This window comes from Halictus rubicundus, chromosome 2 (assembly GCF_050948215.1).
Source record: "Halictus rubicundus isolate RS-2024b chromosome 2, iyHalRubi1_principal, whole genome shotgun sequence".
NCBI lineage: Eukaryota > Metazoa > Arthropoda > Insecta > Hymenoptera > Halictidae > Halictus > Halictus rubicundus.
In genome coordinates, this window is record NC_135150.1 from 28,483,316 (window position 1) to 28,509,996 (window position 26,681).

The window sequence follows — 26,681 nt, forward strand, 5'->3', positions numbered from 1 at the left end:
CCGGTTCGATGAATGAAATCACGATTCCGTCGAACCACCTGTCCGCCCACCTGTATTTACGACGCGCGATTAACCGCGGGGTTAACCAATCGCGACTATTTCGTTATCATTCTAATTTCGTACTGGATTTCCCTGCCGTCGATATTCGATTATGTCGCCCTGTTGGCGTCCTGTAACGTCGCGCAATTTTGATAGTGCTAATTCAATCGCTTCCGAGCATTATTTCTCGGCTGCGGGTGTTTACGCGAAATTAAAATTCGCCCGCGTTAATTGTCGGACATGGGGCCCGTTTAGGATTATTGATTAACCCATTTGCATCACAAGGAAATATGAAGAGAAGGCCTTTATCGCCAAACTTTTCTTTTTAATTATATTTAAGCACAAAAATGACTGCAAGTAAAGGAACTTCATATTTCGACATCATAAGAAAAAATAAATTGATAGTGACCAGGAAAATTGAGCGTATATATACGCTAATGGGTTAAGTTGTAACATTTGCCTTGTTTATTTGTGAGGGGCTATGAATTTTAGAACAGTTTTTGCTAAAAACTACTCAACACATTAGTTTTTCTTGCCTTCTGTCAAAACGTGAACAACAGAGTGTAAACGATGGCGTAGCATGCAAAGGACAGGAAAGTTGCCGTAACAACATGCTACAAGTCCGGTTAAAAAGTTGGTCACTCGAACTGCCATAAGGCTTTAATGCTTATTGCCACTCTGCAAGAAGTGGGTGTATAAATTCCCACTTGCACAAGGGAAATTCGCAAGAGGAAAAATTAGATTGAAATTTATTGTCTCTATCAACCGACTCGCGATAGAGAAGTTCAGAAGTTTCACTACCCTTTGTATACACGCGCAGTAAAACTCTCGCAAGTGTACTGTATAAAATCGCTTTAGTCATTCCATTCTAACAAGTGAACAATCTTTTATTTACCGCTAGATAAAAATAGGTCTCGCCTAAAAATTCTTACATACCACCTACATATTTATTTTTGACATCTTTCAGTTTCAAAATCCTTCCCTTTACATCCATTTCGATTATTCTCATCTTCGTATGCAAATTTATATACAATTTCAACTCTGTGACAAATTTATGATTGTTACTCATACTCTGATGGACCATTGCTGTGTAAAAACAGGCGTAAATTACGATCCGTCACACTAACGACCGTATAAGTGTTAATTTGAAGTCAAAATTCCTCGATTGCAAGAAGAAGTTTCTTTCATTTTTCCTTCCGTTAACCAAGTGTCAATTAATTCATTGAAAACACATCATCGAGTATGCGGAAACAGTTTCAAACTCGATACACTTTCGCTCTGCTCACTGGAATAAAACATTCTAATTCCGGCAGAGATACCGACGAATGCCTGCAGAACAGGAATTCAAACTTGCAGATATTTTGTTCGATAACAGAACGAAAGTTCCTGTTTAAAATGAAAATTTACGTATCGACTGAACTCTCTACGTACTGTTTTTCAAGGAATTTTGAATTGCAAATTTCCTATTGGCCGGGGAAAGCAGGAGTGGTATTTCTAATCCGAGAGGGCAGAAAATACTATTTCCACTTTTATTGTTTTCTTGTGGGACTCTGTGCGGGCAAAACAATTTATATCGCGTTTAAATTACAAATAAATGTTTCACAATTGAATCTCGAGACTCCTTTCATATTTTTTAAAATTTTGATATTCTATCTTAATTAGATTACAGGTTTCATAGTCGGGATGATTTGGTATGTTTTTGAACTGAGAATTCTATTAAAAATCTATTCGCTTCTTCTATAGTACAATGTAAATTAAATTCTGAGATCACAGTTTCTAAAAAAGTTCATATCGTTTTCGGTTGGCGTGCACAATGCAAATTCAGAATAGTTTCTTAAGAAGCCGAATGGAATGGAAGCTTGGGAGAAAATAAAATAATCGCATTGTTTGTATGCATGCTCGTGTTAACAAGCAATATTAAACGAGCCCATCGCGAAAGAAGCTTTTCGGACAAGCTAATAAATTAGAAGGCAAGGGGTTAATTAACATCGCGCGGCATGAATCACGAAGACGACTCTTTCAGGCACGGTTCAAGATCATGTTCTCCCATCGCGAGGAACAAATGAGCTGCCCGATGCTTTCGAATTAGGTAGAATATCTCGCATGATGGCCGCCGAGTCATCGATCTACCGAACAAAATCGACCAGTTCCCATAAGCCAGCCGAATGATTAATTCCCCATTAAACGAGCAGTCGCGCCGGGAATCGGGTGCAAGTTACTCGGCAGAATCGTGAAATTGAAAGTTCTGAAATTGAAAATGCGCCGTTTCTTTTTTTCTCTCTTTTTTTTCCGCCCCGGCGCGACGCCGCGCGGGCAAAGTGCTCCGCTCTAATTTACGCAATCCAGTTCAATTTACCGGGCACACGCGAACTCCCTGTAATAAGATTCGCGTCGTTATTGGAGAAGATAGATGGCGATGGCCGGCGAGCGCGCGCGTTCGAAAATAACGTGCATGCGCCAATTAATTTCGCGATCGTCGTGTAATCAGCGCTACCGGCTAATCAAATACGCTCCGCTGCACGAAATTCGAGGAAAACCGGGAAACTGCCGATCTTCGAACTCCCGTGGCTTCGCATTTAAAAAAAATCCCAAAATACTCTGTCTACGCGAAAATGGAAATTCTAGAAAAATTGCTTCAACTTGGAAAATTTCATTCGTTATACGGTGGTACTCCTTTTATATCAACTAAATTTTAGCAGTGGTTAACTAAACTCTACCTGAGCAAAATCCTCTTATATGAACGTGAACTCCCATTAAGTGAACGAAGAATGATAGTCAGTGCTGGGAGACAGGATGATTATAAACGAAGTTTTATTGAAAAATTCTTTTCGACACTCATTTACGGTGGAAAATCGAAGACACGTTTCATTAACAATTATATAGGGGTGTCCCAAAAATGTACTTCGTTGAAATGATTAGGGTGATTCCTGAGGTCATTTCGAGCAACTTTTTCCTTTGCAGGAATGTTCTCCGCGGCTTCGTTAGCGAGTTATTAAGGAAAAACACGGACCAATCAGAGGGCGACTACCTTTCCCCTTCTACCACGCTGTTCCCCCACTATTTCGTCACGGCTCGGTGAACGCCAACCAGAGCCCGCTGTACCCTTCCCCCTCTACTACGCTGTTCCCCCACGCTCGTCACGGCCCGGTCACGTGACGCGTTTCGTCCCTGTCGTGCCTGTGTCGCAATGTCACGTGACTAATCCGGTACTGACAGAGAGAGGGTAACTGTATTCCCCTCGATTCGAGTCAATTCCCCTAATTCAGTAGCTGCGCTCCGATTGGTCCGTGTTTTTCTTTAATAGCTCCTCAACGAAGCGGCGTAGAACATTCCCGCAAAGGAAAAAGTTGCTTCAAATGACCTCAGGAATCGCCCCTCTCAAGGTAGTTATTATATAAATTAAAAACAACAAGTTCACTGAAATTTCAATTGGTCGTTACCATAGTATACACACAAATGACTCAATGTTGCGAATAAGTTTAGCTTTAGTTCTCTGCTTTAATGGTTAAATTATTTTGACTAGGTAGTTCTAGCATGAAAAAACGCCTCGCGAATGCACTCGCGTCTCCTGCATTCAATTCGCAACTTCGAATCTGCGCGCAGTAAGCAAGTCTGGTGGAAACACAGTAATTTCGCGTCTTAACCGAGTAACATCGCCTCTCTTTTCGCCGACAGCTCGTCGCGGAGCGTGCAACAGTGCGGAGCGCACGTCGACGACGAGGATGCAACCTCTTCAGGGTGTGGGGGATGCATCGTGTTGTCGGGCAAGCAACACGCTCGTGAAAACCGTAAGCCAGGCGCAGCTGCTTTCTACCATTAATTGTAATAATTTATCAGACTGCCATCCGAGACTGTAGCGCAAATAGCTTGGTGGTCGTTAATCGGATCGTTCGCGAGGAAAGTTTTGAAAGCCGGTAAGAAGAAGAAGAACGGAGAGGAGAAGAAGAATAGAGAGAGAGAGAGGGAGAGAGGGAGAGGGAGTTGCGAAACTAGTTTGAATAATTCAAGAAACCCGTGCTGCGTGCTCAACGAGATACGAAATGAATAATGAGCTTAATGACTCTAGTTCCGCGGGAATTGGCTTTTGTATATATTAAAGGAATCCTCTTTCAACATTGATCCCTTATACTAAAGCGCCTTTCCAGTGTGAGAGCGCTTTAATCCCGTGTATTTCGATTCCGCTTCGCTTTGGCACTCCGGGAACGGTGTTAAGAGAGAGAGAGCTTTGTAGTTTTCGGGAGGTTTTGGTCGGTGCATACTAGATTGATCATCCTGGGTGGGATTAAAATTTGGTTAATTTTCACGGGGATGTAATGGCGGTTGTTCACTTTGACCTGTAAAAGCTTTGCGGTTCAACTCGGCGCAATCCAACAGAGAAACATTCAAGCAGAACGGAATCGTTCTCTCGAGTATTTGTATGCACCACTTAAATATGTTAACTCTTCGTGTTAATTCTTCGTGTCCCTCCCGTCGTTCGATTAATTTCCACCGAGTTAAAAATTGCGTCGATGAATAATTCAATCCACCGTTCAGCAAGCGAAGATAATAACAAGTAACCAAAGCGGATTAGCAAATTCGAGATGGAAATGCAACAGTTGCGAACTAATTTCCGCTCTGCGGATTAGCAACGGTCCGATTTTAATATTCGTCGGAGACCATGAAGACTGCGAAAAAATGATTACGTTTTCCGCCGGAAACTAGTATAAAGCGGAAAGAATCCAGTCCGCTTTGCTCGTCGTGTACTCTAAAAGAGAGTTGTGCTTTCAGGATCGTCGGCAGAGGTTTTAATTGTAACTTTAGATTAGCAGCGGTTACCTTTCAAACGGAGATTAAATTCTTTCTAGAAAATTGGGCTAATTTTTGCTCGCCTAAAGTCATATAAGGAAATTTAAAGACTCACGTATATATGTCTCAGCTGATTGCTATCATCTGCTTACCTGAAACAAAGAAATATTAGCATTATTGAATTGCTGAAATAGTAGCACCCACGAATATTGTGTCGCATTGTTTTCGTGAAAATCTTGTTATCCACTGGAAATTTAAAAAAAAAATTCGATTCGTCGCATAAAAGTGCACGATTATGATATCACTTCGATTGGCATGTTTGCAAGCCATTTTTCTTTGCTATTAGCCTAAGGGAAGGCATAATACTAGCTTTTAAGCTTATATTTAATTTATTCATGGATTAATTATATAGTGTAGTTATTTGATTATTCTTCCCCGATTCGTTCCCTCGATCTACAATTTTAATAAAACACACCGAGATAAAAATTTCAGTAGGGTATACTAAAATGTGTACTGCATTATTAACTCGATAAAGTCTTTCAGCGTAAAAGCAACTTTTTATTATTCTCTTATCACGGTAAGCTGCTCTATAAAAAACGAGAATTTCCATAACGAGTCACAGTTTAGGGGCGACAGTGATTTCAAAGAACCACAAAAGTAAATATAAAACTGAATTATCTGTCATTCGTTGCAAATTACAAGTCTTATTTGTTCTTCTATTTTGACAGTCATGGATATTACAACGTTGACATAACGAGAGCAGAGCAGTAGCGCGTACAGTCAATTACAAATATTACATTTTCCTCTGCTGACCTGAACCAGACTCGAACCATAATTCATTATCAATTGATATACCATTAATAACGCTGCAAGCGTTTTTCTTTCCCGTGATAGATGGCGGTTCGAGTTAGGTGCTGGTAAGAAATTAGGTTACTCCATTATTTCAGAAAAATCGTATTCTCAAAAATTCTGAAAAATTACATTATTCTCTTAACACATTCGCGACCGGTGACGCGAATTCACGTCATTTTAAATTCTATTCCTGAATTCACGTGCTGCAATTTTTGTTTCTGAATGCGGCAACTTTCGGCGATTAATTAATTTAATAAATTAACACGTTGGCTGCCACGTCGGTCACATATGACTGACAGTGATTTTTGACTAGGTTTATTTTGTTAGGACCTTTAGAATTCAGAAGGGTTAAGACAGCCTCCCCTGTAATACATTTCAAGTTTCTAGTTTCGGTTTCATTAATTAAATTACACTGATTTTGTGAGAATCTCTAAGTTTGAATTTTGGTATTTAATGTGTCAATTAATCCTTGCTTTAGCGATACAAGTTTGCGGCGACCAGCTTCAGAATTTCATTATTTTCGCTGGTACTCGAAACGGAAAAAATTTGCCGGTCGCGAATGTGTTAATGTTACAAGTGGAGAAAGCTTCGAAATTGTAACGCGCAAAGGCAGCAGTTCGGTAATGGTCGTTGAGCGTGCATTTTCTGAAATCCATTAACACAACGATCGCGAACCGGTGAAAACCGCCACGGCCGGTGGAAAAGCGCGGGAAAGAGTGTCGGTATCTTCGTTTCTTTTTTTGTTCGCAAATCGTTCGACGAGCCCGCGGAGGCTCCCGGCGACGATCGTTGTCACGAAGGACAGACATGGAAACCGCATTACGAGGGGTAGCTTTGACGGGCTAACGCGAATCTATAGGTTGGCTCGTGCGAAAAAATGCCTGCGGCTCGGGGTCGCGTGTTACATCAGTTTCCCGAGGGCGTATCGATACGGAAAATCAATTTACCCGCGTCCCACGGGGCACGAAATCATTTTCGGGAAATAAAGGACAATTATGGAGCACCCCATTTTTCATTATGGGGCCCTATAAAACGGAACATTTTTTCCCCCGTGCCACCATTTATCACAGAATTGTATTTTCGCAACATTTTTAATTCGTCCCAACGTTTAAAATTCCATCCAAGGCGTTTTAATACCGGGATCGCGAAATTCGTCAAAATCATATTTTTTGCAATATTTTCGCGCTAAAATTGTATCCAGAATCTGTCGAGATTTTTGCGATATTTTCCTTTTTTATTTTTTCAGCATTGCAATTTCTATCTAGGCCCTTAGCACTCGATTGGCGACTGTAAGGCTCCCCTGAAAATTGCAGCATCATTATTCTAAATATTTTTGACATTGTTAAATTTTTCGTATTTAAAAAATTACTAAACACTTAAAAAAAAATACGAATAGAAATACTTTAGTAATATTGGAAATATTTTAGGTAGGAAATAATAAAATTAGGTAGAAAATAGCTTCGAGTGCAAAGGGTTAATACTAGAATTGCGAGGTCCGTCAAAATGGCGGGTTCAGAATTGTTTAATTCACGACTGTTCAGATTGCACGATGCATTTATGATGAATTCATTTCGATTCGGATATTGAATCGAAATGAATGAAACAAATCCGTGGACACTAATGAAAGACAAAATCAGAATTGATTGAAAAATATAAGAAGGAACAGAAAAATAAGGAGACAAAAAATTCCGGTCGTAATCGAGTTTGAAAATGCAACGTGTTATTCGAATCGTCTGCCGCGTCTGATCATGACCGACCAATTCTACTTCCTGCATATAAAGCACGCTAACCCGACGCATCTTTAAACTCGATTTTCTCGAAAACGAAGCTTCGGATGAAAAAAATTTATTCCATATTTTCGATCTATTTTCTCACGTAGAATCACCCCCGTCCACGATTGTACCATCAATACCGGGACACCCTGTATATCACGCTTGAAAGCCGTAGAGTTGAACTAGAAACACTCCGAATACGTCATCCGATAAAACACAAAGACCAAAACAAGAAATTAAGCACGACTAAATTTTTAAACTTTGTTTCTTTTTTCTTTCAATTTTTCTGGGGTTTTTGGTGAAATCGCGGGAGAGGGGGGCGCGCGCAAACACCGCGTGCAAAAATAGGAAGAATCGATACCGATTCATACATTTTGCGAAGTGTATCGCGCACGAAAAATGAGAATATGAAACGAAAAATCGGTGGCCCCCGCACTTGCACGGGTAATCCGCGGGGATAATGAAATTTTATTTCGCGGTACGCGGGGGCCTCGAGGCTTTTCCCGCGCGGTTATTGTACGTCCATAAGCTGGGCAATTTTTTAATCTTCCTCCCGTTCAGAAAGTGGAATGAAGTCTATGCTCGGCCGGCGCATTTGAAAAGGAAGAAAAACGTTGGTCGAGCGAAGAGATTACAGGAGGGAGAGAAGACTTGAGGTCTGCCGGGGGAGAAAAAAAAAGAATATTTCGCCTTTTTTTCTCGTCTTTTTCGCCGGAATTGAACGCCGCCGTTCCGCGGGATAACCGGATTCTAATTAAACTTCTTTCCCTCTCATCATCTTTCTGTCTCCCCTATGTTTGCTCTCTCTTTCTTTCTTTCTTTCATCTGTTTTTTCGCAGTTTCTCCCCGGCCATCTTCCCCACTGCATTCGTCGACCATAACCGATGTAACAAGCGATCTTTGAATGCCTTTGCCAGGAATTTTCCTAATTTTTTAATACTGGGTTTGAGACACTTCAACCGGGGTTCTTCTATGTACACTTTCAAAACAGAATAACTTTTTCACAATTGTGCCAAACGACCTGTTTTTTCTGTGAGCAATTAGAAGCATTCGGTTACTAAATGACGTACAAAACAGATTTTTAAAACATTACAATTTGGTAAGGTTACATGCAAAAATAAAAAAAGGCACCCATTTTAAAACTTTCTTATTTGAGCTCGTAATGAAAATTTAAGATACGTCTTTTCGATTCTAAAAATTTCACCGACTGCGGATTTTATGCATTTGTGACAAAAATGAGTAGATGAAATATAAACCGGTGAAAACATTTAAAGAATCTAGAAATCTTGCTGTATTTCTTTCAGTTCATTAAAATGATTAGAAACGGGAATAAATGTCTATGCAAATCCTGGGTCTTGCAATTAATACAGCCAAATTTTATTGTACATAAAAGTCCGCAGTCCACTTAACGTACACGGCTAAGAGGTTAAAGTTGATGTATATACTTGTAGCACAAACACATATCTAGCTTTCTTGTTTTATTCGTAACCGTATACAGCGTGCTGTGCAAATTAGTCCATGAAAGCCTGCATTTGCATAAACATCCGCAGCCTAATCACTACTATTATGGAGCCATTGCGACACGAACTTTCGCGATAACTTACATAATAACCAGCCTGTTTAGAGACTTCATGCATTCGTATCGCGCCCGCGAACGTAGATCAGCATGAACCACGGCGAGGCAAAGATCGATGAATTTCAACGACGTTTTTATTACATCTGTCGGACGATAAAAACCATAACAAAGCGTCTGCGAGTTTCTGTTTTGTGAATCGACGCGTGTCAAAACGACCGAACAACAATCGTATATCACGTTTAGGGGTCGTGCAGCATCGATTTTCAAATCGATGGTCGGACTTCACTCCCTTCGCCATATCGTAAAAAAATATCTTGGAAGAAGATGTTGTTCACGATACTTCTTGAATTTGTTTTAGGAAAGAAACATACGTAAGGCTGCAATATAAATAAAATGCTTCAATTATAAGTTAGTTGAACAGTGTGTACACTCGAACAGTACAATTAATATTTTAAGCTGTAATGGTCCTGTACCATTTAATACTGACAATGCATTTATAGCTGAAGAACTCTTGAAGAGATTGAAAAATTAAAATTTCAATGAAACAATTTGCAGTCACGCTTCACTTTTGACTGGAGACCACAGCAAGGAGAAATAAATTAATGCCTAATTTTAGGTGAAAATTCTTCTATACAAATATAAATTAAAGAAGATTTCTACATTTTCGACTTATTTTACCATCAACACCGGGACACCCTGTACAAAAAGCATAAACTTTATCTACTGGGAAACGATTAAGGACGAAGAAGTTCCAATTACAGTGACTAAGAGGAAAACAATGCGAAAAAGGGATTGAAGGGAGTAACATTTTTAAGGAGTCGTGTCATTTGACGAAGACAGTCGCGCAGCAAACGAGGATGATAACTGAGAAACAGCAGCCATAACTTGCGCTTGGGCGCATCGTTTCTGAAAAATCTAGCCTGTCGTCCGTTTATGGTTGAACTTTTTACGACGGACGGTATAAATACAGATCGATTCGCCGTCGGAGAATCTGAAAGCGTCAACTATAATCCGTTGCGGTTTGACGATTAATCTCTCGGACGAGAAGACGCGAATGAAATTACGGTGTAGAGGATATCCTGGGCAGGGCGCGGATTAATCGAGCAACGGGTCGTCCCGAATTTGTCAGCCGTCGAAGATCGATCATTATTTAGCCCTGAGAGCTCCATCAAAGCTCCGCGGGACCGGAAGTTGCCCGCCGGAGCAGAGATAACGTTGCCCCGGCTAATCGTAAGACGCGATATCGTTTACCAGCCCCGACAACGCTGCCTCGCGGCTTCCGTAAACCATTAAAACGCGGACCGGCCTAATTAAAGAGGCAATTTCTGATTATCAACGATTCAGGAGGCCGGCGCGCCGTCAATTTGTCCGGAACACCCGGAAATCGAGCGAAACCGGAGAATTGCGACGGCTGAAGGCGCCCGATTATACCGAAACCGTCATTTGCATTTTCGGCCACGCGAACGCGACTCAATAAACCAATGATTTTGCAGTTTCTTTGTTCCTCGCCTGAGAATGCGAACAAACACTCGTAATCAATGCAGCCGAGAGAGTTCGTTGACTGCTGGCTTTCGTGGTCAAAATTGAATTTCCGAAGCTTCAGAAAAAATTTTTTGCATGTAACAAACATCGAAGCTTCGAAGTCGAAAATATTTGCCATTTTAGATAAATACAGTGACTCGCGAAATACTACTTGCCCAGCAATAAACGATTTTATACTGCTTGTCTGACAGCGATCAATCTTGCACAGCACCTGCTTGATCGTATGAACAATTTTCTATCGAGCCAAATAAATGGGACAAAAATATTAAACCACCGAATAAAATACAGTTTGTCGAATTCAAGTGTGAAATCGACAATTTCTCGAGAAACTGGAAAAGTATTTGAACACTTACCACGAATACTTTTGTGGCAATGTTTGTGTTTGTGAGGAATAATTCCTAACTATTGTATACATATTTCGATTCGCTTGAAACTTGACCTGTATAATCTAGAGAGTCATACCAATTTACAATGTTACTAATATTTCTGTAAGTATCGTATAGTATACTTATTATAATAAATAAAGTATTCGCGAGTCACTGTATGAGTGCGGGGACACCACTCCGGAGAAAAAATTCAGAAATTCAAAGCGAAACCAATTATTCTAAGAACTAATTCCAGGCACTGATGTAGAGCATGAAATAAAAGGCTCGAATTTTCTAACGGCAATATTTACAACACTTTGAGAAGGCTTGTAAGAATAATGCTGGACACGGGACGTTTTCGTACGAAAACTTAGACAATTATGTCGGAATAAAGTGATGAAAAAGCAACAGTGAAACGGAGCATCGAGACGCTGGGCGCCGCAGGGACGCTTTGAATTCCGATTGTCTCTCGGAAATATTGTTTCTGTACATACAAATATTTTCCGTGGTGGAACGAGTTTCGCGCGCAGCGCATAGATCTGTTTCGCTTGCCTCTGTTTATTGCTATACTACCTGGGCGTTCCTCATTCCCGCGGACTTAATGTCGCGTTCCCACGAAAATGATGTGTAAACGTGGTTCGGATCGTTTCGCGGGGAAGAAAATTACGAGGCGTCAAAGCCTCGGAAGAACGTTCTCGTTCCTCGTCGGAAACAATCTCCGTCCTACACTGTTACAATGCAATTTGCCGGTGACTAGACGCCATTTTGAAGATATATCAAGTGGGCTGCGCCCCTCGAAGTTCGATCCGACAATTTTACCGGATTTTCTTGCTTCAAGGAGTAAGAGAAATGGGATTTTACTGGCCGAATTGAATTTCGGAAACAATTAAGCGAAATCGAACTCCGTTTTGTCTGAACGCGCAACACATCCTGCAAACGCTCCTATGAACAATGCACAGCAATTGAAACGGATTCGAAGAATTCCTAGCATGGTCTAGTCAACACTAGGTTTAGCACTAGAAGCGACTACTTTGCATTACTTTATCAAAATAACAAGAACGTGCTACCCACATTTTTGGCAATACTTTTAACATAATATATGTTCAAAGAAATAAATTTGCTAGATAATTTCTTCATAATTTTAAATTAAATCTAGTGTTAAGAATCTTTAGTTTTCAATTTTACAAATACGCTAGGACTAATCCTTTAAATTGCTTTAGGATAAGATCGAATTTATTCAGGCTCGAAATGATTTTCGGAACGTGATGGAAAATTACGGAGCAACCCATTTTTCACTATGGGATGCTATAGAACGGCGAAAAAATCGTACGCTAATGAATTGTCAACAACGTAATACTGCCTTGAAGAAAGCTATCCAGGTTCACGGCCCCTAAAAGTCTAAACTCGTCCTTTCTTTTGAGAATTCCCGGCAAAAACCGAGTGATTCGCACGCACACTGGTAGTCTGATAACGGGATAAAATTCAGCAGTGAATGGCGCGTCTTTTCTCGTACGAAGGAGGGCGTAAAATGCGAAATGTTTGCAGGATGGTCCGGTCCGGCCCTGTATCCGGCAGTTTCGCAAACATCGCGGCGCGAAACGATTTTTGCTCGCTCGGGAAAAAGGGTAAAGCGACACGGGCGAATTTCGCGGAATTAGTTTTCGCGTGTAACCCGAGAAATTCGCATTGGGAACGTAGATGGAGGCGCGATACGTGGCCGAGCCACGTCTTATTCCGGGTAGCGGAATATAATTGTTAAGGCGGGATCGATAGCTCGGGAACGCACATACGCCATTAATGCAAATTCACGGCGGGCTGTTTTCCATTTTCCCTGCTTAATCGGTCGTGTCGCGGTCTCTTTTCGCTGTTGCGAAAAATGGCAACGGGGAGGGGAGGGGAGGAAATCCGCGCGGAAAACTGGACCGCATGCTCGATCTCACCTTGAGTCGTCTTATTGAAATGCCTGGACAGCCGTAAAAACACGTCGTAAAACGGTTTATGCAACGCACGCGACGTTCTTTCATTCGACAAACAAATTCCGACCCCAACCCCCGGAGCTTGAATAATTAAAACCGGCAGCGAAACCGTGCCGCGATCCCTCAGACGCGACGGGAAATTCGATAAATAAGGGATCGTCGCCCCGGATTAGCATCCGGTCGCGAAACTGTCTTGGATTAAACCGGGGAGATCGACGTTTTTTAATTATTCTTGCGAGAACTCCTCCTGAGAATTTTTTATAACTTTCAGGGGATGAAAGATAAGCGAATTGCTTTCGTAAGTCGCGTTCGAATTGCGGAAATGATTAAATATTTGCTCGGTTTGTAGGTCGAGCAGCTGTGGGAAAATGAATTTAGAAACTGGTGCCGAACAATTTTAGAGAATTCGCGAAGCTGTTGCAATTTTTGTTTCGTCTTATTACTTCTTTTGCGAACCATTAAAAAATGAAACATTTTCTACGTTATTAAAATTGTTCGTATTTAATCAATTGTTGCAAATTAAAGAACGAATGCACTTCACGATATTTTTGAACGAAGAGGTATTGCAAGTATTTACTGAAACAATACACTAAAACAATAAAATTTGAAGTGATGTCGATTCCTTAAAAATTGCGAACGAACCTTAGAAGATGCATAGAATCGAAAAGGTATTGCAAGTATCTACTGAAACAATAAAATTTGAAGTGATGTCGATTCACTTCTGTCGAGTCACCTTTTCGAAGAAGTGCATAAAATTAATTTTGTCGGGCGCTTATCACAGAGACAGAATAAAACCGTCCAGTCTCATGGCTCTCGACGTTTTCTTTCATTTAGAATCATCTCGCATCGTATCAAAATTTTGGAAATACCCACATAAATAAAGAAAACGCAATAAGGGCTGCTCGAACGAGAAGGTGCGGCAAGCAGAGCCAAGGAAACTTTTGGTTCGCGCATAAAAGTCGTAGGATAACAACAGGGTCGCGCGCGTTTTCCCGAGATAACCAAGCCGCGGATTATGGAAATTTCGGGGGACAGCGGCGGCTCGATTATCGCGCGAAATCGATGAAGATCCTGGATATGGAAATCTGCCGCGAGATTTTCGAACTTTCCGTCTTTCCCGAGAGCTCGGGAAATCTGGTCCGTGTCCGGGTGTTTTCGCGTGGCCGCTAAGCTCCTGGAAACCCGCGAATCCTTCGCAACTGTTTTCCGCGAAGGGAAACTTGTTGCCAGGAAAAAGTGCTTTCGTCCTGGCCGATGCTCGAACGAGAAACACCTAGCCGGAGAAAACAATCACCGAGAAGAAAGCTTTCGCCAGACGACAGGTAAACCTTTCAGGAATCTGTTGCTGTTACTCAATAATGTTAGTACAAATTCTGAATAATCATCTGGGGCCAAATGAATTTTTAAGTCGCTCGTTGCTAGCTGTGAACGCTGGAATTACCGAATACTGAAAAACAATAAATACACGATTTTATTTATTCGGATATCGTATGAATTTTATTATATGTGGTCAGAGTAGCCAGATCAGGGGAATTGGCTCGAATTGAGGGGAATACAGTTACCCTCTCTCTCTCTGCCACTACCAGATTAGTCACGTGACCGGGTCGTGGCGAGGAGTGGGGGAATAGCGTCGTAGAAGGGGAAGGTAGAGTGGGGGGACAAGTCTTAATCTGGCATGTGGTGCAATAGCAAAATTCATTTCAAAGTTTTTCGTTGAAGTCATTTTTATAGGTCGATAATTATAACAAAGAAATCAGAAACAAGTGATTTTTATTATTATACTTTTTACTATTATATTCTATTTTTAAAAGAAATGATCAACGGTATACGGAATCATACATAATAGAAAATTGCAATTCGCGAGAGCATTCCGCAATTAATTTATGTTCTAAAGCGTCGCAACTTCGATTTCTTCAATACTATTCCGATTGTACATTTTTTGAGCTGATCAGTGATGATTTTATATGTTAGAAGAATATATTAGAATTGTTGCCGATAAGTTCCCCCTGTCTAAACAGCAGTTCGAACGTACGAAGGGCCACATGCAATATATATTTTGGGGAATTGCAATTAGCAAGACCATGCAATTAGGACCACGTGTTCTAAAGTGTTACGACTTCTCGAATCTGGGAACGATCGGCAGCGCCAGAAATAGGAGAATCATCTGCTAACGAGCAGGCCCGTTAAGGTCAACACGCTGCGATATGGATAGGACAAGGTGGATCGAAGTTCATTAACTTATCGTGCACCGGATCGGAGTGTGTCGGTGCTCGTACGAAATTTCCTTATCATCAGCACGTGCGCGGAGATATACTTGAAACGAGGAGTACGCCGCGTTCCCGTTCCTATCGATAGCGGAACTGTTATTTATATGGCAACGGCACTTTGGTTTGCTGTCGCGACGGCGACATTCAGTCAAATTACAATTTTCGTTCAAATTATTGCCAACTCATTAAAATTATTCAGAAGAGAAATGTGCGACCTACAATTTTTCACAATTTTCGGCCCGTAACTGCGACTTTGCAATTTTAAATGCACACAATTTATATGGATCTACGAAACACGTTTCTTAAACTTCCATTAAAAACCCAGATGAAAAAGGTGTAACAAATACCTTACTTTTTTTCGTGATTCTGACCGAGTGCAATTTTTCCAAAATTTGCATTGCAAGTCATCAACTAAATTTTGTCTTTACCGAAATCTGGAGTCGTTTGGTTCATTTCTAAAAAAATTATTCTGATGTAAGGTGGAATTTTAGATTTTTCTAGATAAATTTTAAGAGACTGGTACCAAATAGAATCTTATTTTCAGTGGCAATGGCCCCTGTAGACAAATAATTAATAAAAATCCTATCAAATTCTATTGAATTTCGTATTCCACTCTCGCTCTGATATTTTTTGAAAATTTTTATGCGCCATAAATGCCTAAAGATCCGTAGTCTAGCGATCAATTATAAAAATGCGTCAATGTATTCGAATTCTTTTTGAACTCGCGTGAGAGAATGCTCTTACCGATCGCGTTTGAATTTTTTTAAAAAAAGAGCTCGAACAGACAAAGAACGATTTCGCAATATAGAAAATCGAGTTGAAACGGGGCGATCGAGAAACGAATTGATCGAAGCGACGGGAAACGCGCGAAAAGCGGATCGTCCGCGGCGGAGTGCGTTTCACGCTGCATCGAATAACGTCGGTCGATATCGAGCTTAGGTGTATGAAATTCAATGGAACTATGTTATTGGCAACATTTGAATATTGGTCCGTCGAGCGTGGATTTCGGTGCCGCTCAACTCTCGAATCCTGTTCGAGGAGAAACGAATTTCTCTCGGCAAGATGTGGTAATCTCCACAATAAAAGTGCCGCGAGTAAACCATCTTTCCGCTTATTTGATCGAGCACAATCGCATAACACTTCCATACCGAACAGATAATCCCAAAAATAAATGCAAACGTTCATGGCAGATAGAAGAGAAGCGTGAAGCATCTAGAAAAAAACAGGAGCTAAATACTGTGCCAATAACCGACACGTTCTTCATTTGTTCGTAGATAATACTGATCATTGGACTGCAGATTTTATGATCGAATGCAAGGTAGTCGAAATATTTAAGGAATTTAAAAATAATACAAATTTCGATTTATTCATTTACTAATTTATTTTTGTAATTTTTGTAATCCAGTCCAACTAACAGTACCGACAAATAAATCAAATAAATTAGTAATTCACCCCAAGAATATTGAGAGTACTCTTTAAAATTGTTAGTGTGAAATTCTGAGAAGAAGTAACTTTTCGAAAAGAAAAGATAGGAGGGAGGCAAAACTTGCAAAGAGAATTTCCGAGATGGAACTCTGACACTGCACTTTTCCATCCATTCTTTCTTCCTTTCTTCAAGATCAATAAACGCATTGCTATGCGAGACGTTTGCAAGGGGCTGGCTATAATTACCACAAATGCAGTACACATGTTAACTGTCATCCACAAGGATTAATGATCACACCACAGACTCGAGACGAAAATGACATTCGAGCGTACATAGAGCGCAACAGCGTAAATCGCCGGGAGTGGAAGAATTCATTAAACAACAAAAAACGCTAATGGCGTTGAGAGCAACGCCCACCATATCGAAAGCGCTGATAAGAATAATATAATGGGGTGAAAGAATAAAAGCCTTTTTCACCAGGCTGTATCAGCGACGATTAATTTTATTCAACGCGCGATAGGAAGAGGAAAGGGCATCATAAAGGGAATAGGGAAAATGCTCTAACAACGTTAATTTGTCAATGGGAACACTTCAGACATTTTCTTAATCTGCGGAGTTTAATGCAAAATTTTCTCATATTAATTTCTTGAAACGGGAAGCAAATAACAAATCTTTCCTTCCTTCAATAATTTAACTCAAATAATTCAATTAGAGAAAATGCTCTGACAGCATTAATTTGTCAATGGGAACACTTCAGACATTTTCCTAATCTGCGGAGTTTAATGCAAAATTTTCTCATATTAATTTCTTGAAACGGAAAGCAAATAACAAATCCTTTCTTCCTTCAATAATTCAACTCAAATAATTCAAGCGTTAAATTGTGGATTATAGTTCACAAGAAAAGATTACGCGCTCCAAATAAGCTGTCACTTTGCTCGCTGTGAGTAATTAAATTTGTACACATTTGAGCAAATTTTCTGAGTCGACAATACCTTTCGTTCTTGCTAATAAATGGACTAACATTGTGAATGTCGCTGGCGGAGTTGTCAGTAAAAGGAACCCGTTGTGTCATCAAAGTGGGCACTGAGGGATCGCGGGTGATGCATTAGACACCAAGTTCCGGAGAAAGGGAAGTTTGATAATCACGTCGCTTTGAGTACATTATCCCGACTTCCCGACTCCCCGGAAGGCCACGGTAATTAATCAAAATTCATTTCGAAACCCAGATTTTCTCTGATCCCATGACGCGTGATCCTTTCCTTTCCCGGTTATCTCGAGACTCTAAAATCTGGAACGTGTAAATTCGATTTAAAGTATTTCCCCCTAGCGTCATTTTAATGCTACTCTCCGGTAACCATGACAAACTTCACCTCGGGAACCCAGAAATTTATAACTCTTTCCTACAAAATCCTGTACACCTTGACGAGAAAATGCGAAAAATCAAAGTTTCAAGGCGAGGAATTCACAGACTCGAAAATTATGCGCGTTTAAAGTTCGATTTTCGGCATTTTCTCGTCAAGATGCACAGCAACTCGACGCAGTATAATGATTAAGACAATTTTTCTTTTGCAGAAAGATCCACACGTTCGTCGCAACGGCAACTAGGTCTCATGTGTTTGCAGATGGAGCGAGGCAAGATGCGTTAATAATCGCATGCATAATCGGAATCAATCGGCAGACTTTGTCGACGAGATTGTCTCCTCGAGTAATCTAGTCACGATTCATGGATCCCATTTAGTGGATGGAAATCCTCGGCCGGTCCTCGGAGAAATTAATTTACATTTATCCCCCGATTACCGGCGTTGATTAAAATCGGGCTTAGCTGGATCCCGCGACGCCTAGATCCTTCGGAATCTGTTTGCATTCTTAAACGGAAGTCGCCCATGAGTTTTCTTCGCGATTCTACTGCATCCGGTCGATCCGGACTCGAAAATATTTCGATTCGTTCGTTAACGATTCCCCGCCGGGCCGAATGAAACCTTCATGTGAGAAAATGGACGGCCTCTTCTTTTTATAATGAGTCTGACCTCGTTTCCCGTAACAATTCTCTGTTAAATATCCACGATCGCCATCTCCGAGCAGAAATAATTCCCCCTTTCGATCGGTTTCGAACAGGGTAGAAATTATAGAGTGCACGTGCCATAAATGCGTAAAGGTACGCGCAGTGTAGTTGTTGCAATTATTGCGAAATTGTTTGACTGGTGAACAGTTTACGACACAGAGGCAAAACTCTGAAAACAGAATTAATTATGAAGAGATCTAATACTGCCACGGCCAAGAGAAGAAGCTGGTTAGTTGAAATTTGTAAACATATTCGCAAAAATAGCCGGACCAGACTGCAGAAGCACGTCGCAGGATGATTTTGGAGCGGAAGGGCGGCGAGGCGGATGAAATTTTCATTGGGAACCCGTGTCGGAGCCGTCCGTCAGTTTATTAAACCAAGACGCGAGGAAGAAAACGCGTTCGTAATGGGTTCCGTTGGTAGAACGTGGCTCGTGTTCGTACGGGAATCACGGTAAATATCCGATTACTCGCGAGCAAAAGTTCCCAAGCTGGAAAAGCGTCCGTGGCAGCGTGAAATTTGAAATCCCAGGGTTGCTCGAGTGTGTGTCTCCGCAAGTTTCCGCGAGTCCCGGCACTCGGAGGATCGCCATCGCGAGAAAAGGAATTTTCGAAATAAGAAAGCGACACCCCGGTGAAACTCCTTTGAAGCTTGATCGTCCTCGCAAGATCTCTCGTTCGTCGTTTCACTGGCTGTTCCCGAAATTGCGATTTAAAACGATCATTCTACTGAGCGTCTCGGCTCATGGGGGGCAATCTACTGTTTGACATTTTTTTTCAAAAGAACCACCGAACCTTTCGCACAGGGATTTTGAACACATATTTCTTGGTATCTGAAGTACGCGTGTGATTTTTTTCAAGCACAATCGGAACATCGAGTTATTAAAATTATTAAAGGAAGAAATAAATTTGGTCCCAGTACCTTCCAATTGATGCACTCCAGTAATAAGTATGAATGCGAAATAACGTTGCAACTGATTAATAGCGATGGCCACGAATTAATTCCGTACCGCTAATAGAACGTAATAGAAATTTAGTTTCAATATAAAAATGTCCCGGAAACATGCGCAAGGATTTCAATGGATCGAGAGCAGAATGACAGCCATGAAATCGTCAAAAGCATCCATCTTTCGAGGATTAATATCGAAAGCACGGTACTGGAACGCGTTATTTTATCCTTAATTCAAAATCCCTTCGGCAAAAGGGATTAAACAACGAAAAAAAGGAACGTCCGAGCCTTTCGAAACATTTCCTGTACCGGAAATCGATGCTTATAATCCTGACTTCGCGATGAAGCTGTTCCCCGGTCCAAGAAAAATCATTCTATCGACACTGCGTATCGAGGGTGGCTCCCTGAATTCCTCATTTTTTCGCCGGCTTTAATGAATCTCGATCAGACCTGGGAAATCGATACGCGCTCCTCGCAGAGTCTCTTAATTGAAAACACTCGATCGACGGGCTCGCCTGAATGGATTGTCAGAAACGATAAATAGTCCGGTCCATGGACAAAGCGGGGACTGTTATACAGGGTGCTTCCGAAATTTTGATACGAGGCGGTGGTTCCTCTCGAAGAAAAATAGGACATTTTTCAGGCCCTTTGGGGACAACGATTATTGGATTGTTATCAATTTACTTTTGTGGAGTCCACGTTATATGATTTTACAGATGTAACGATAATCTCTTGATGATTTAGACTTTTTGATATTTCACCAGGCTGACATCAAATTCTAGAAACAGAACAAGAACGCATGAAAACATGTCGCATCTGACCACCTGTAATCCATTTCGAGATAAAGAGAAGGAAATAAGTAAGTAACCCATAAGTAATCAATTATTTGCAAAGAATTTGTTTTGCCTTCAGTTCTGCACCGACCCTAATAAATCGACTCGAGAAAATCGTGGATCAAGTTTCAAGCATTCGTTGTAAAGGGAAAGAAATCTTCGAATCTGCGGGGGTGTCGCGGGAGAAATTTTTCAAAATGTTTCCACGTACGTTTCAATTCGTAACATTTTGGGCGAAAGAAGCGTCTTCGATCGGTGTGTCGTGGAAAAATATTTTCGGCAAAAATGAACGACGGATGGCAGAAGAGGAGTTTGATATTCGGCGCTGTTATTCTGCCACCGTTCCGCGGAGCTCGTTAAAATCACGTAGCGGACAATTGGATCGGTCGTCCCTTGCGAGAAGGGCTTCCATTGCTCGGATCGATCTTCGTCCTCTGTTTAATAGAAAAACGTCGGGGCAGATTAACGCGGAGGCTTTCGACCGCGAAAACTGCACCGTGAAATCGCGGAACGAGAAAACGGGCCGGATCGGGCCGAGCCGGGCCGGCTATTGCGCGGGAGCGAACGGCGAAATGAAAGGAACTTTCAATCCGTCATATTCTGAGAGATGAAAACTATCGACCTTTCTCCTGAGCGCTCGCTCGGCCGATTGTCGATCAAATTCACGGGCCACGCAATAAGTCGACATATTAAAAAAGTTTCTTTGCGCTCGGACCGAGGTAAACGTTTGTCCTGCCGGGAAAATTCAAGAAGTTTCCCGGTCGACGGCTTTGAAAAACAACCGCGCCGCTCCGAATCCGAAAATGCTCCGCGGAAATTTATGGCTGCCGAGTTCTGGCTGTCGTTTATGGCTGCTTGCTCGCGGCGCTTCGGATTTCAGGTTCGATTCTACTGCGAATTCGCATGAATCCTGCCAAGATTTCGATGAGTTTGAACTTTTTGATTTCGCGTTAAGAGGACATTCTAATTTTCCAAAAATCAATTTCTTCTTTTTTGCATTTTCTTCGAGCACAATCGCAGCAAAATATGTGCGCAAAAGAATTTGTTCGAATTTATCTTAAGACCATCTTTACAGACTATTATGCAGAGAAATTGCAAGAAAATGATTAAAGCACGTGCAAATAAGTCACTGTTGATCACTCTGCAAAGGAATGATGAGGGTAGCAACGTTTGCAACGTATCTTTGCAATCCGTACAATATGCAATACTTCGGAATTTGTTGGGAAGATTTCAGGTCAACGAAGTTCTCCGATAAATTAATCGCAAATAATTATTGGATTCCGATATGGAGAAATACAGGATGCGAAATGTAAATGGAGTACTGCGGCAATGTTAATACGATCGTCATAAAGAGAACAACCATCGAAAATTTTTCCAAACGAAAATGGTACAGAGTGGTGCATTTAGTAGCCAAAGGCATGCAACGGTTTTCGAAAATATATTTTAGAAACGTTTAAAAGGAAATCGCACGACTCACTGACTCGAAAAAACAATTAGCTTCGACGAAACGGAAAACAAAACGGCACGAACGTTGTTTTACACGCTCCGTAATTAATAATCACTATTTAAATCCGAGGTTAAGTGCGTATTCGAATGAAACTGAGCTGCAGTATGGATGATCAAATCTTTAAATCTCCTTCGACAATGAGATTAGCCGACGATTGTGAAACTTGATTTCCCAACCTTGACTTTTTTTAAACGGAAGAATAGCTTATCGGTCGCTCGAGATGATTAATCAGGGGATCATTTACGATGTGCCTAATCTGTGTCGAGAAACATCGGTCACGCGTGCGAGCACACGACTGTGAAATAAAAAAATTGATACCAACCAACGAATAGTCTGTTAAAAATTACGTCAATTATTTTTTCAAATTAATTTCGAAACTGTATAGACACATCCGTGGCGTGTTCAATCGTTAGATTATACTTTTTGTAAAAATTAGAATGAAGGAAAAATTGATTTACCATAAGACGACTGCGGATTTTTATGAGAAATAGAAATTTTCAATTTCAGTTGATAATAAAAATTTCTTTCTCCCCGAAATAATTTTATTCATTCTCACCTACTAATTTCTGGCATGAACGCACAAAATCCGCATAATTATAGTAGAAGCGAGATTCCCTCGTGTTTTACCAATCTGAGAATTATCAAAAAATTCTTCAGCATTCGACGCGGTTTCATTTTCTTTTTAATTCGCCGGACGCGTTGTCCGAGGCGAAAAGTATAATTTCTCGCCGGCAAAGATTTCAAAATGTAAAACCCTTTTTATTTTCGGACGGGCGAGCTCGATATTTTCCGAGCTCGCACTCTTGACACCGGAACGCGGAATTTTCAAGCGACAGTAAACAGATCTCGTCCGTCCTCTTTCACTCCGCGCGATCAGAAAAAGATAGAAAAACTGTAATAAATTATAAATAGACACACCGCAGAATGTTCCCCGCGGAAATTAACATATAAATGCGGAAAGTTCGTAGCTTCTTCTCTTGAAATTTTTCCGCTACGTTTCTGGAGAACAGACGAGGTTCATTTGCAAGTATCGGGCTTGCAGGGATCAAAACCGTTGAATGTACAGACTGGCGCAAAAGTCAGCAATATACACCCCACTGTAGCAATTTTTCAACACAATTCTTGCCGTAAATTTTTGAACCCAAGAGAAATACTTGATGCTAATATTTCTCGTTCAAAAATATTCTTAATTGAAACGTACATTATTCATTGTGGATTTTAACAACTGAGGGATTATAGGAAATGTCATTTTGTCACAGGTGCAATTTTTATTCGCTTATATGAACCAGCTAAATTTGATTTGGATAGCCTAAGTCCAAATAACTTGAACTGAGAATAGTGTAAGTAACTTGAATTTAGGATTAAAATGCAATATATAATTTTTGTTATTTGTTGCAACGGTGGTCCAATAACATCTGGAATTTCTGGGCACCGCCCAGAAAAGAATTCGCAGTGCCCAGGCGTATATCGACCCATGCACTTGAATATTCTCTAATAGTACTCACCTGAACAACAGGAATCCTAACCCGGTGACCGCAGCCCGTCTGACGTCGTCGTTCACGTCCGAAACCTACACGAAAATTCATTCATATCATTAGAAAGATACAGACACACCTACGAAATTGTCCAATGAACTTATACTAATCTTATCTGTTTTTAGAAACAAGCTATATATTTATCTATAGATCGACCTTGCGGTAATCTTGTATACCAATCTCGATCACCCAAAAGTTTATGCGAAGCTATCCTAAGATTAAGTTGATGGGTTTGGATCACAACTGGTTCGCTTTTTGAAAAATTTGGCTCATTTTCATATTGTATTAACCTTTTGTCTTAAAGAAATGTCATAATACAAAGTCTGCTCAGATTTTCCTCAATTTAATGTGTTTTGCTGTACGTGCTCTGTTTCAAAAAGATCTATAGTTAATACGCATGTTGTTTTCAACGAAGAGCTCTTCTTATCATTTTTTAAATCGTCTTTTACTGAGGCAATCATTTCCTCAATAATATTTGAGATTCTGAATGTTTGTTCCATTTGATATCTAACACGGAGGATTACTAATATGAATCCCCATTAAAGGTTCTTCGATGTTTGTTCAACTCAGATTAGAAATGATCATTGACAATACATTCTAGCTACTGTCGAGCAAAACAGTTAGACGTCAATCTATTTGTACGTCGATGATATAGAAGTTTAGAAATTCTACATTCTTCTATTTTCTTGTTCTACTATTATCGTCAAAGGAGAGATTCTCTTAATTGATTTGCATTGTATTGCACCATGGCAAAGTAGTATCTAAATTTATAGTGTCTAAGACCAGAAAAATATATTATTATGAATGATAAAATAATTAAACTGTGGATCTTCTGGAATTTTTTTGTATGAATATTCACGTTGTAATCATTGATAAAACCACTTGTTCATCAAACAGTTAATTAATTAACGTTATTGTGGTCAAGAGTGCACTCGAACATTAATATATCAATAAAACCCGTTTTTCCATCGCACAGACCTCGATTGCTTATCGATTTCCCTTTGTTTTCGTGTCGTAAGAGTGCAAACTACTGTAACCATTGTCGCGTTATCTGCATAGCATTAATTCCTTGACAATTTAATCTCGTACAACAATTTGATAACGCGTCGCAATCTGCGACATCGATCTGAAACGAAGGTCACGTGCGTGCACGGTTACCGAACCGGAAGAATGTACACCAATTACGAACAAACAAACTTAACCTGCAGGATTGTGCGCAAATTTGCTGTTTCAATTTGCGCTATCTGTTCGGACAGCTGCTTGTAATCCTGCAATCGCGTTCTGAACTATACGTGTGTATACATCTTCTCCTTTTGCGGAACGTATTCCATTTTCCCATTAACAAGCGAACACATCGAGACTGTTAATCTAATTTTAAAACCTTGATAACGCTTAAGGAATTATTATGCCAATTATTACTCTCTCAACACTTTCAGTTCAATCGCCTCTCAAATTTTTCATAATTTCTCAAAAGAAAAAACCTAGACTCTACAAGAGTGTGAAAAATTGGTATTTTGAAATCCCCTAGCTTAATTATCTAACAGAACTTGCCCCATAAGCAGGGGATTGATGACCACTAATTTTTACAGTGAACATTTTTAAACTTAATTTGGACATTAACCCTGAAAATTTTGGGGTAAGTGTCTCTCCACTTAAGAAATTTTCGAATATGTATAGAAAATATTAAAAATGAGCCATTTCTTTTAGGTAAAACATTTTTTAAAATTGTATGAGCGCCGCTTGAGCCTCCAAGATTGATACGAAAGGACCATATTTGATTTAGTAAAGTCATTATTACTAAAAAGCAAATTTATAGATAGCCTCATAGGTTGGGACATTCGCTACCAGTCTTCGCACACGTTTGACGACCGAAATTTTGTCTTTTCGATGAACTAATCTCCCATAATAATGTTAATTTATCTATTTTATAAGAGGATGCGTTACATTCAGTAAAATGACATAGTTGTGAAGAGCATTACTGAAATCCCTTAGCACCCTCAGATCGTCTTCAACGCTAACAGCAACCCCAACCATTAAAACTCGTTGAGCCTTAGAGAACATTATTGTATTTTGAAATAAATCGAGTTCTAGCGACTTGACATTGCTTGAGATATGAGAAGGTTTGGTTCACTAGCTGGTGTACAAAGCAGCTTTGGAAAAATTACAGTTGGTCGGAATTCCAGACAATATACTAAAAGTTGTTTTTAAAAAATGTTCCATGTCTAAAGACTGGTAGCAACCCCGTTAGTCTCCAAGGCTTCCACATCATAGAGACACAAGCGACAGTTGTGAAGACGCCTCTATCCACTCGAGAATGGAGTCTCGCGAGTCCTGTTCGCGAGCAGAATAGACAGCTATGGGGGTGCGAGTTGTCGAAAAGCAGTTGCTCGCATGCGTCGCTGGAGAATTCTGTTCCCGCAGTCAGTGTAAAATTGACGATGCACACTCACAGCAACGTGCAGCAGCTTCCGGATGGCCTGATTGTTTCCAGTGCCGCAATAGGCCATCGCGAGGGTGTACATGCCGCTCCTGCGAAGTATCGGATCTTTATCGGCGCAGAGGGAGGTCAGCAGGGGGTCGGCTTCTTCGAGGCGGCCGTACATGGTGAACGCGATCCCCACCGCCAATCCACGAAGAATCTTCTCGTGCTGCGTTTCCTGGGCGTACTGAAATAAACAGAGAAACCGTGAAAGTGCAGCGAAAAGCATGCAGCCGAAAAGTTTACGAGCGCCGGACACCCGTTCGTCTATAACGTTTTATTAACAAAACGATATCACTTTACAATAGAACCTAGTTAGAATAAAAGTAATAAAAATAATCGTATCATAAATTAAATGATAGCATACAATTTTCAGTCTACCGGTAACGTAGAGCATAATGTTCAACTCGAATTTTTCCTAATTCGATTTTATTCGCATCTCATGAAACATTATTCTCTCATTATTGCACAAGATTGCGACAGTGAACTATCGAGAACAAATTACGCACTTCACTGATACATATTGATCTATCAATCTCCAGATTAATATCACTTTTGTGACCACAAAGTTTGTGGACGAGTTTGCTGATCGAGTTTATCGCAATAATTGTTAACACGTGGCAGTGTTAATCCACGTGGGGCAATTATGAGATTGTTATCGTAAAAAAAGTGGGAGACACTAGTAAATCACGCAAAAGTGCGATTTTTGTTGGCGTG

At 40.5% G+C, this 26,681-nt stretch overlaps 1 protein-coding gene across 1 annotated transcript in view; it reads right to left on the minus strand.

Moving 5' to 3' along the window:
- Rpn2 (Regulatory particle non-ATPase 2) overlaps positions 1–26,681 on the minus strand; it is a 99,542-nt gene that overhangs the window by 61,815 nt on the left and 11,046 nt on the right. The window contains exons 9-10 of the mRNA XM_076806455.1: positions 25,936–26,151; positions 23,456–23,520 (exon numbers count right to left, since the gene is read on the minus strand). Coding sequence (XP_076662570.1) covers positions 23,456–23,520; positions 25,936–26,151 — 281 coding nt within the window. The remainder of the gene's footprint in view (positions 1–23,455; positions 23,521–25,935; positions 26,152–26,681) is intronic.